This window comes from Dama dama, chromosome X, assembly GCF_033118175.1.
Source record: "Dama dama isolate Ldn47 chromosome X, ASM3311817v1, whole genome shotgun sequence".
Taxonomy (NCBI): Eukaryota; Metazoa; Chordata; class Mammalia; order Artiodactyla; family Cervidae; genus Dama; species Dama dama.
The window spans coordinates 85,287,826-85,300,868 of record NC_083714.1 but is presented as its reverse complement, the minus strand read 5'-3'; the positions used below and the strand labels follow the sequence as shown (position 1 = coordinate 85,300,868).

The window sequence follows — 13,043 nt, the reverse complement described above, 5'->3', positions numbered from 1 at the left end:
ACATACAGATGGCTAACAAATAAATAAAAAATTCTCAACATCACTCATTATTAGAGAAATGCAAATCAAAACTACAATGAGATATCACCTCACAGTGGTAAGAATGGTATCATCAAAAAGTCTACAAACAATAAATGCTAGAAAGGGTGTACAGAAAAGGGAACCCTCTTGTACTCTTAGTGGGAATGTAAATTGATACAGCCACTATGGAAGACAGTACTGAGATTCCTTAAAAAACTACGAATAAAACCACTATTCAGTTCAGTTCAGTTCACTCGCTCAGTAGTGTCCAACTCTTTGCGACCCCATGAACCGCAACACACCAGGCCTCCCTGTCCATCACCAACTTCCAGAGTTCACCCAAATCCATGTCCATCAAATCGGTGATGCCATCCAACCATCTCATCCTCTGTCATCCCCTTCTCCTCCTGCCCTCAATCTTTCCCAGCATCAGGGTCTTTTCAAATGAGTCAGCTCTTCGCATCAGGTGGCCAAAGTATTGGAGTTTCAGTTTCAACATCAGTCCTTCCAGTGAACACCCAGGACTGATCTCCTTTAGGATGGACCGGTTGGATCTCCACTATATGACCCAGCAATCCCACTTCTAGGCATAAACCATGAGGAAAGCAAAACTGAAAAAGACACATGTACCCAAATGTTCACTACAGTGCTGTTTACAATAGCTAGAACATGGAAGCAACCTAAATGTCCATCAACAGATGAATGGATAAAGAAGCTGGGGTTCATATATACAAACTACTCAGCAATAAAAAGGAATGCAGTTGAGTCAGTTCTGATGAGGTGGACAAACCTAGAGTCTATTATACAGAGTGAAGTAAGTCAGAAAGAGAAATAAATGTCGTACACTGATGCATAGATATGGAATCTACAACGATGGTACTGATCAATTCATTTTCAGGGCAGCAATGGAGAAACAGACAAAGAGAAGAAATCTATGGACACGGGGGTAGGGGAAGAGGAAGAGGGTGGGATGTATGGAGAGAGTAACATGGAAATTTACAATACCATATGTAAAATAGATAGCCAACAGGAATTTGCTGTATGGGAACTCAAACAGGGGCTCTGTGACAAATCTAGAAGGGTGGGAAGGGGAGAGTGATGGGAGGGAGGGGACATGAGTGCACCTATGACTGACTGTTGATGTATGACTGAAAGTAACAAAATTCTAAAGCAATTATCCTTCAGTTAAAAAAAAAATAAAGTGGCAAAAAAAGATTATGCACATAAAAGAAAAGCAGGGACTCAAAAAGACATTTCTATAACCATGTATACAACAACGTTATTCTAAATGGCCAAAGGTGTGCTGGCTTCAGCAGCACATATACTAAAATTGGAACTAAATAGCCAAAGGTAGAAAGAATTCAAACGTCCATCAACAGATGAATGGATAAACACAACATGTTATCATACATACATTGGAACATTATCCAGCCTTAAAAAGAAAAGAAATTCAGATATATGCTAAAAGGTAGATGACCCCTGAAAACATTATATCAGTGAAATAAGCCAGAAAAAAAGGACAAATATTGTGTGACTTCATTTATATGAGATGCCTAAAATAGGCAAATTTATAGGGACAGAAATTAGAATTAGACATCACCAAGGAGCTGCAGATAGGCAGGGACTGGGAGTTACTGTTTAATGGGCACAGAGTTCCTAATTATGAATGTAATTAAGGCCATTGCATTGTACACTAGAAATGGTGAAAAGGGTCATTACAAAAATGAACTCTTCTAAAAGAGAATAGAATTGATAAAACATTATGGAGAACTTGTACTCTAAATAATTCTGCTTATATACAAGAAACTGAAATTGACTAATTTCACTGCTAGAAGAAATTTATTCATTTAATGAGTTATTATGTTTTATGTAATCAAACAGAACACTTCATATCAGTTCCATAGCCCTAAGAATATAAATAATGAATTAGAAAGCTTAAACTTTCCATCAAATTCAGTGAAGGAAAAGAAAAAAATTGAAAATATATTAAAGTTAACACTTCTGCATATTTATATATTTAATAATTAGTCAATTCTTCCACAAAGCTTAAAATGTAAATAAACTAGTAGAATTCAACTTATGAATAGAATGCAAATGAGGTAATAACATATTTACTATGGTCTACTATACCAGTGACAAATACAAGTACATGGTAAATCTCATTATTTATTACCTTGTTTTCACTGGATGAGTCTTCTTGAACCTTAATGCGTCGCCTTTTCTTCTTCTGTTTGTAACTTCTCTGATTTTCTTCCAACTCTGCTTTCTTCGCAGACCTAAAGAATATTTAAAATGCAAAATAAAATACTTTATGGTAAACTTTCTTACATGAATTATGTACTATTTTAGAACTGCTTTACCTTTGCATACATTCTTTAATAAAATGATAAAGGAAAAAATAAAAAGCAAAAAATCTTCTCTGGGTTCAAAAAGGAGAGCACTTAATTTGAAATCCAATGAACAATAGAATTGCCATACGACCCAACAATCCCACTCCTGGGCATATACACTGAGGAAACCAGACCTGAAAGAGACATGTGTACCCCAATGTTCATAGCAGCACTGTTTATAATAGCCAGGACATGGAAGCAACCTAGATGCCCATCAGCAGACGAATGGATAAGGAAGCTATGGTATATATACACCATGGAATATTACTCAGCCATTAAAAAGAATTCATTTGAATCAACTCTAATGAGATGGATAAAACTGGAGCCCATTATACAGTGTGAAGTAAGCCAGAAAGATAAACACCAATACAGTATACTAACACATATACATATGGAATTTAAAAAGATGGTAACGATAACCCTATATGCAAAACAGAAAAAGAGACACAGGTGTATAGAACAGACTTTTGGTCTCTATGGGAGAAGGCAAGGCGGGGATGATCTGAGAGAATAGCATCGAAACATGTATATTATCAAGTGTGAAACAGATTGCCAGCCCAGGTTGGATGCATGAGACAAGTGCTCAGGGCTGGTGCACTGGGAAGACCCAGAGGGATGGGATGGGGAGGGAGGTGGGAGGGGGGATTGGGATGGGGAACACATGTAAATCCATGGCTGACTCATGTCAATGTATGGCAAAAACCACTACAATATTGTAAAGTAATTAGCCTTCAACTAATAAAAATAAATGAAAAAAAATGAAATTCAGTGAACAAAAAAATAAAAAATAAATTCAGTGATCAACATTCTAAGTTATTCAAGAGGGAGGTGTAGCATATGAAGAATAAGATGGATGGAGCACCTTCAGAAATATGACTGGCCAATATACACGTGAAAAATATTCACCATCTCTTTAAAAAATAGATTATAAAAGTTAGATACAATTTTCATCATATCAGCACACACAAAGTCAAAAAAAAGTAACAATTTGTAGTGCAAATACATCTGTGGCTAGAAATTGGTATATAAGCTTACATTAATCAAGACAATATGTTCCTACATAAAGGACAGACATGAAGATCAACAGCAGAGAAATGAGAACCCCAAAATATTAATAACTTTATAACTTTATATTTATGGTCAATTGATTTTCCACATGGTCAAGACAATCAATAGGCCCAACAGTCTTCACAAATAGTACTCAGACTACTGGATATCTACATGCAAAAGGATGAATCTGGACCCATATCTTAAGAACTCAAATGGATTGCAGTTCCCCCAACATGTGTTCTACTTAACAGATTGCTCATTGTTTTATTGCTGAACCAGTGAGACAATGGCTATTTACATATTCAGCTGGGGGAAGAAAATATTGACTTCTATAAGTGTGAAAATATATATGAAAGGTCCTAAAACTGTATTAACTTTAACCCAGTAATGTCATTTTTAGAAATTTACTCTAGGATTTAGGTATGAGGGAGGAGACAAGATGGAGGGAGGAGACAAGTAGAAGGACTTGAGCTCACCTCCTCTCAAGAAAACATCAAAATCACAACGAATTGCTGAATAACCATCAAAAAAAACACTAGAAACTACAAAAAATATTCTACATCCAAAGACAAAGAAGCCACAACTGAGACAGTAGAAGGAGTGCTTTTACCATAAAATAAAATTCCATAATGAAAGGGAAGGTGACCCACAAACTAGAAAATAATTATATTACAAAAGATTTCCCACAAGAGTGAGACTTCTGAGACCCTCATCAAGCTCATCAGCGTGAGGATAACATTTGGCTTTGAAGGCCAATGGAGCTTGGGTGTAAGAGCTCCACAGCACTGGGCGGAAACAGATTCCACTCTTGGAGGGTGCACATGTGGTTTCACATGCACTGGGCTGCAAGGCAAAGCAGTGACTCCATAGCAGCCTGAGCCAGATAAACCTGTGAGTATTGCAGGGTCAACTGGGGAAGCAGGAGTCAGCTGTGGCTCACTGTAGGAGGCAAGGACACTGGTGGCAGAGGCCGCAGGGAATGTTCATCAGCAAGAGCTCCCCAATAGGTTGCCATTTGGGCAAACACCACCTGGACCCACCCAACAGTCTGCAGGCTTCAATGTTCAGATTCCTCAGGCCAAACAAACAAGATGAGAACACTGCCCCAGTCATCAGCAGACAGACTGCTTAAAGTCCTCCTTAGCCCACAACCACTCAAAAACACACCCCTTGACATGGTCCTCCCCACCAGAGGGACAAGGTTAAACTCCATCCACCAGTGGGCAGGCACCAGTCTCGTCCAACAGCAAAGCTGAACAAGTCCCTGGACCAACCTCACCCACCATGAAGCAGACACCAGAGCAAAAGGAACTATACTTCTGCAGCCTGTGAAATGTAGAACACAAACACAGAAAGTTAGACAATATGAGATGGCAGAGAAGTATGTTCCACATTAAAAAACAAGATAAAACCCCAAAAGAACAAGTGAATTGGAGATAGGCAATGCATCTGAAAAAAATTAGAGTAAAGATAGTAAAGATGATCTAAGTTCTTGTAACAAGAATGAAGACACAGAACAAGAAGATACAAGCGAAGTTTAACAAAGAGCTACAAGATTTAAATAAACAGATGACCAACACAATAACTAAAATAATAAATATACTCAAAGGAATCAATAGCAGAATAAATGAGGCAGAAGAACAAATAAGTGAGCTAAAACACAATTTGGTATAAATCATTGCTACAGAACCAAATAAAGGAAAAAGAATAAAAAGAAAGGAGGACAGTCTCAGAGACCTTAGAGACAATATTAAATGTACCAACTTGCACATTATATGAGTCCCAGAAGGCCAAAGGAGAGAGAAAGGGCATGAGAAAAGATCAGAAGAGGTAAGAGCTGAAAACTCCCCTAACATGGGAAAGGGAACACTCACTCAAGTCCAGGAAGTGCAGAGAGTCCCATGTAGTATGAAACCAAGGAGGAACACAATGAGACACATAGAATTCAAACTGACAAAAATTAAAGACAAAGAGAAAATTTTAAAGGCAACAACAGAAAAGCAACAAATAACATACAGTGGAATCCCAATAAGGCATCAGCTGATTTTTCATTAGATACTTTTCTGGCCAGAAGGGAGTGGCACAATATATTTAAAGTGATGAAAGGGAAACATATACAACCAAGAATATTTTACCCAGTAAGACTCTCGTTCAGATTCAACACAGCTATCAAAAGCTTTACAGACAAGCAAAAGCTAAGAGAATTCAACACAACGAAACCAGCTTTGTAACAAATGCTGAAGGAACTTCTCTAGGCAGAAAAGGAAACAACCAGAAACAAGAAAATTATAAATGGAAAGCCTCACTGGTAAAGGCAAATATACAGTAAAGGTAGGAAATCATCCACACCTAAACATGGTATCAAATCAACAATTATGAGAAGAGTACAAATGCAGGTTATTGGAAATGCTTGGAAATTAAGAGGCCAGCAATTTAAAACAATTCTGTTAATACACAGACTGCTGTACCAAAACCTCATGGAAACCACAAACTAAAAATCTACAATTTAGACACAAAAAAGAAAAAGCAATCCAAACACAACACTAAAGGTAACTGGCAAATCATGAGAGACGTTGATGTAAGAAATCAAAAATGACAGAAACAGATAGAAAGATATACTGTGTTCTTGGATTGGAAGAATCAATATTTTCAAAGTGACTATACTACTCAGGTCAATCTACAGATTCAATGCACTCCCTATCAAATCACCAATGGCATTTTTAATAGAAGTATAACAAAAAAATTTACAATTTGTATAGAAAAACAAAAGACCCCAAATAACCAAAGCGATACTGAGAAAGAAAAACAAAGCTAGAGGAATCAGGCTTCCTGGCTTCAGACTATACTACAAAGCTACAGTAATCAAAACAGTATGGTGCTGGCACAAAAACAGAAATATAGATCCATGGAACAGAATAGAAAGCCCAGAAGTAAACTCAAGCACTTATGGTCAGTCAGCCTATGACAAAGGAGGCAACAATATACAAAGGAGAAAATACAATCTCTTCAGTGAATGGTGCTGGTAAAACTAGACAGCTACATGTAAAAATGAAATGAGAACATTCTATAACACCATGCATCCTTAGTCTTTCAGTCCTGTATGACTCTCTGTAACTCCAAGGACCATGGCCAGCCAGGCTCCTTTGTCCATAGGGTTCTCCAGGCAAGAATACTAGAGTGGGTTGCCATTTCCTTCTCCAGTGATAAAGTATGAAGTGAGTGAAGTGAAGCTGCTAAGTCGTGTCTGACTCTTTGTGACCCCATGGACTGCAGCCTACCAGGCTCCTCTGTCCATGGGATTCTCCAGGCAACAATATTGGAGTGGGTTGCCATTTCCTTTTCCACTATGCTACTGCTAAGTCACTTCAGTCATGTCCGACTCTGTGCGACCCCATCCCTGGGATTCTCCAGGCAAGAACACTGGAGTGGGTTGCCATTTCCTTCTCCAATGCATAAAAGTGAAAAGTGAAAGTGAAGTCGCTCAGTCATGTCTGACTCTTCGCAACCCCATGGACTGCAGCCTACCAGGCTCCTCTGTCCATGGGATTTTCCAGGCAAGAGTACTGGAGTGGGGTGCCATTGCCTTCTCCATTCTCCACTATAGCATCATACAAAAAATAAACTCAAAATGGATTAAAGACTTAAATGTAACACCAGACACTATAAAACTGTTAAAGGAAAACATAGGCAGAACACTGTTTGACATAAATCACAGAAATATCTTTTTGAATCTACCTCATAGAGTAATGAGAATAAAAACAGAAATAAACAAATGGGACCTAATTAAACCAAAAAGTTTTTCAACAGCAAAGGAAACAACAAACAAAATGAGAAGACAACCCACAGAATGAGAGAAAATATTTGGAAACAGTGCAACTGACAGGGGATTAAACTTCAAAACATACAAAGAACTCACTGCATCTCAATAACAACAACAACAACAACAACAAAATCAAGAAAATGGACAGGAAATCTAAATAGACATTTCTTCAAAGACATACAGAAAGGCAAAAAGCACATAAAAAGATAATCATATTCATTAATAATTAGAGAAACACAAATCAAAACTGCAATAAGGTACCACCTCACAACCATCAGAATGGTCATCATCAAAAATTCTACGAATAATAAATGCTAGAGAAGGGGTGGAAAAAAGAGAACCCTCATACACTGCTGGTAAGAATATAAATTGGAATAATGGAAAACAGTATGGAGTGTGCTCAAAAAACTAAAAGTAGAGTTACCAAATGATCCACAATTCCATTCCTGGGCATATACTCAAACAAAATTAAAATTCAAAAAGATACATGCACCCATATATTCAAAACAGCACGATTTACAACAGACAAGACATGGAAACAATCTAAATGTCCATGGACAGATGAATGGATAAAGATGTGCTACACATGTACACAATGGAATATTAGTCATAAAAAGAATGAAATAATTCCATTTGCAGCAACTTGAATGGACCTAGAGATTATACTAATGAAGTAAGTCAGAAAGAGAAAGACAAATATCATATATCACTTATATGTAGAATCTAGAATACAACACAAATGAACATATCTATGAAACAGAAACAGACTCACAGACAGAAGAAATATCTGGTTGTCAAGGGGGAAGGAGGACTAAAGGAAAAAAGGATTCGGAGTTTGAGATTAGCAGACTCAAAGGATTATATATACATATATCTATATATAAAATATATTTTAGATATATACATCAGATGGATAAAAAACAAGGTCATACTGTATAGCACAGGGAACCATATTCAACATTCTTTTATACACCATAATGGAAAGAATATAAAGAACAACATAAATATGTATAACTGAATCACTTTGCTATATATCAGAATTTAACACAACACTGTAAATATACTACATTTCTATAAAGTTTTTCAAAAAGGGATTAAGTACTGAAACAAGCTACAGCATGTATCAAAATTGAAAACATGCTAACTGAAAGATTCCATTCATAGAAAGACACATATTTACAAAACTTTTCATATGAGATGCTCAGAATAGGCAAATCTATACACAAAGCAGATTAATTTCTGCCAGGGAATGAGAAGCAGGAAGAATGGGAAAAGAGCAAGGGCCACAGGGTTTCTTTCTGGAATGATGGAAATGTTCTGAAATTAGATACTGGTAGTAGATGCACAACTTTGTGAATATTCCAAAAATCCCCTATATTCTATACTTTGAAATAGTGAATTTTCTGTTACCTGAATTCCATCTCAGTTCTTTAAAATTCTCATTATATCCTATTGTTATTTTATATTCCCCTAAAGCTCGGCAGCTGCGACGGCACACAGGCGAAGCCGAGAGGAGCCACCCCAGGCACGAGGCCGGGGGTGGCAGCTGAGAGGAGCTACGCCACGTAGCTCTTTGCACTTTGCTGGAGCAGCTGTGAAGAGATACTCCACATCCAAGGTAAGACAAACCCCCGTAAGACGGTAGGCACTGACAGAAGGTATCAGAGGACAGACAGACTGAAACCACAGTTACAGACAACAGACCAATCTGATCACACGGACCACAGCCTTGTCTAACTCAGTGAAACTAAGCCATGCCGTGTGGGGCCACCCAAGATGGACAGGTCATGGAGGACAAGTTTGACAGAATGTGTTCCACTGGAGAAGGGAATGGCAAGACACTTCAGTTTTCTTGCCTTGAGAACCCCATGAGCAGTATGAAAAGGCAAAAAGATAGGACACTGAAAAATGAACTCCCCAGGTCTATAGGTGCCCAATATGCTAAGGGAGATCAGTGGAGAAATAACTCCAGAAAGAATGAAGGGATGGAGTCAAAGCAAAAAGAACACCCATTTGTGGATGGGACTGGTGATAGAAGCAAGGTTCAATGCTGTAAAGAGCAATATAGCATAGGAACCTGGAATGTCAGGTCCATGAATCAAGGCAAATTGGAAGTGGTCAAACAGGAGATGTCAAGAGTGAACATCAACATTCTAGGAATCAGCGAACTAAGATGGACTGGAATGGGTGAATTTAACTCAGATGACCATTATATCTACTACTGTAGGCAGGAATCCCTTAGAAGAAATGGAGTAGCCATCATGGTCAACAAAAGACTCCGAAATACAGTACTTGGATGCAATCTCAAAAATGACAGAATGATCTCTGTTCATTTCCAAGGCAAACCATTCAATATCACGTTAATCCAAGTCGATGCCCTGACCACTAACGCTGTAGAAGCTGAAGTTGAACGGTTCTAAGAAGACCTACAAGACCTTCTAGAACTAACACCCAAAAAAGATGCTCTTTTCATTATAGGGGACAGGAATGCAAAAGTAGGAAGACAAGAAACACCTGGAGTAACAGGTAAATTTGGCCTTGGAGTACGGAATGAAGCAGAGCAAAGGCTAATAGAGTTCTGCCAAGAGAACGCACTGGTCATAGCAAACACCCTCTTCCAACAACACGAGAGAAGACTCTACACATGGACATCATCAGATGGTTGACACTGAAATAAGATTGATTATATTCTTTGCAGCCAAAATGGAGAAGCTATATACAGCCAGCAAAAACAAGACGGGAGCTGACTGTGGCTCAGATCATGAACTGCTTAATGCCAAATTCAGACTGAAATTGAAGAAAGTGGAGAAAACCACTAGACCATTCAGATATGACCTAAATCAAATCCCTTATGACTATACAGTGGAAGTGAGAAATAAATTTAAGGGATAAGATCTGATAGACAAAGTGCCTCATGAACTATGGACGGAGGTTCATGACACTGTATGGGAGACAGGAATCAAGACCATCCTCAAGGAAAAGAAATGCAAAAAAGCAAAATGACTGTCTGAGGACGCCTTACAAATAGCTGTGAAAAGAAGGGAAGTGAAAAGCAAAGGAGAAAAGGAAAGACATACCCATTTGAATGCAGAGTTCGAAAGAATAGCAAGGAGAGATAAGAAAGTCTTTCTCAGCGATCAACACAAAGAAACAGAGGAAAACAATACAATGGGAAAGACTAGAGATCTCTTCAAGAAAATCAGAGATACCAAGGGAACATTTCATGCAAAGATGGGCTCAATAAAGGACAGAAATGGTAGGGACCTACCAGAAGCAGAAGATATTAAGAAGAGGTGGCAAGAATACACAGATCAACTGTACAAAAAAGATCTTCACAACCCAGATAATCCCAATGGTGTGATCACTCACCTAGAGCCAGACACCCTGGAATGTGAAGTCAAGTGGGCCTTAGGAGCATCACTATGAACAAAGCTAGTGGAGGTGATGGAATTCCAGTTGAGCTATTTCAAATCCTACAAGATGATGCTATAAAAGGGCTTCTCTCAACATGCCAGTAAATTTGGAAAACTCAGCAGTGGCCACAGGACTGGAAAAGGTCAGTTTTCATCCCAATCCCAAAGAAAGGCAATCCCAAAGAATGCTCAAACTACCGCACAACTGCATTCATCTCACACGCTAGTAAAGTGATGCTTAAAATTCTCCAAGCCAGGCTTCAGCAATACGTGAACCGTGAACTTCTAGATGTTCAAGCTGGATTTAGAAAAGGCAGAGGAACCAGAGATCAAATTGCCAACATCTGCTGGATCATCAAAAAAGCAAGAGAGTTCCAGAAAAACATCTATTTCTGCTTTATTGACTATGCCAAAGCCTTTGACTGTGTAGCTCACAATAAACTGTGGAAAATTCTGAAAGAGATGGGAATACCAGACCACCTGACCTGCCTCTTGAGAAACCTGTATGCAGGTCAGGAAGCAACAGTTAGAACTGGATATGGAAAAACAGACTGGTTCCAAATAGGAAAAGGAGTACGTCAAGGCTGCATATTGTCACCCTGCTTATTTAACTTATATGCAGAGTACATCATGAGAAACACTCGGCTGGAGGAAGCACAAGCTGGAATCAAGATTTCTGGGAGAAATATCAATAACCTCAGATATGCAGATGACATCACACTTATGGCAGAAAGTGAATAAGAACTAAAGAGCCTCTTGATGAAAGTGAAGGAGGAGAGTGAAAAAGTTGGCTTAAAGCTCAACATTCAGAAAACTAAGACCATGGCATCCAGACTAGACAGCATATTAAAAAGCAGAGGCATTACTTTGTCAACAAAGATCTGTCTAGTCAAGGCTATGGTTTTTCCAGTGGTCATGTATGGATGTGAGAGTTGGACTATAAAGAAAGCAGAGTGCTGAAGAATTGATGCTTTTGAACTGTGGTGTTGTAGAAATATCTTGAGAGTCCCTTGGACTGCAAGGAGATCCAACCAGTCCATCCTAAAGGAGATCAGTCCTGGGTGTTCATTGGAAGGACTGATGTTGAAGCTGAAACTCCAATATTTTGGCCACCTGATGTGAAGAGCTCACTCATCTGAAAAGACCCTGATGCTGGGAAAGATTGCGGGCAGGAGGAGAAGGGGACGACAGAGGATGAGATGGCTGGATGGCATCACCAACTCGATGGACATGGGTTTGGGTGGACTCTGGGAGTTGGTGATCAAACGGGAGGCCTGGTGTGCTGCGGCTCATGGGGTCACAAAGAGTCGGACATGACTGAGTGACTGAACTGAACTAAAAGTACAATATCCTGATATACTCCAGGCACCACCTGGTAATTATTAATCTAAAACAATCTCAAATGTTTTAAAATTTACACATGCAAATACCCATATAGATATACATATACACATACACACAAACACAAATTGATATACGTATCATATTATTCCAGAGGAAATAAAAATCTTCTTAGAATGGTCAGTATTATTAAATACTATTCTAATAAGGAAGCAAAATTTTAATCAGCTAGTAATCTAGATTAGTTATTTATGCATACTGAAAGAACAAACACAGGTTAATTAATAGAATACTAGTAGTGTTGTTTTTGTTCTGTGGCTAAGTTGTGTTTAGTAATGCTATGAAAGAACAATAGTTAGCATTCATGGAGCACTTACTATCTACAAAATAGGCACTATTTTATAAGCCCTTTAATCTCATTTAATGCCCACAATAATCAATAAGGGAAATAATAATGTTAATTTCCTCTTTTATAGATGAGGAAACTGAACCTCAGAGTATTCGTACAATTAGGAAGTATAGTAAAGCTAGGAGTTAGATTGAGGCAGTTGGTCTACAGAGCCTCATAACTACTACACTACAACTTTCCACCACAGAAATGAAAAATTACAGTTCCCTGGTGGTCCAGTGATTAAGAATCTGCCTTCCAATGGCAGGGGGTGGAGGAAACATGGGTTCAGTCCCTGACCAGGAAACTAAGATCCCACATGCCACAGGGCAACTACTGAGCCCGTGCATTCTACAGCTCATGTGTTATAACTAGAGAGACGCCTGTGTACATTGCAAGGAAAGATCTCGCATGCTGCAATGAAGATCCTGCATGCAGCAACTAAGACCTGATACAGCCAAACATATAATAATTTTTTTTAAAAAAGGTGTTTTTGCACACTGAAAGTCCACCTACTTCAGAACATACAATTCAACTATATATAATGTTTATATACTATTTTTAAATTATTTTAATAGTTTCAAATCAAAACGTTAAATACTTTACTTACTGCTATGCCC

The 13,043-nt window shown here is 38.4% G+C and overlaps 1 protein-coding gene across 13 annotated transcripts in view; it reads right to left on the bottom strand.

Annotated features, from left to right (window-relative positions):
* The window catches only part of ATRX (ATRX chromatin remodeler), a 277,372-nt gene that overhangs the window by 130,984 nt on the left and 133,345 nt on the right, over positions 1-13,043 (bottom strand). For all 13 annotated transcript variants that reach the window (XM_061136821.1, XM_061136832.1, XM_061136829.1 and 10 more), the window contains one exon: positions 2,195-2,297. In XM_061136821.1, the coding sequence (XP_060992804.1) occupies positions 2,195-2,297 (103 nt within the window). The remainder of the gene's footprint in view (positions 1-2,194; positions 2,298-13,043) is intronic.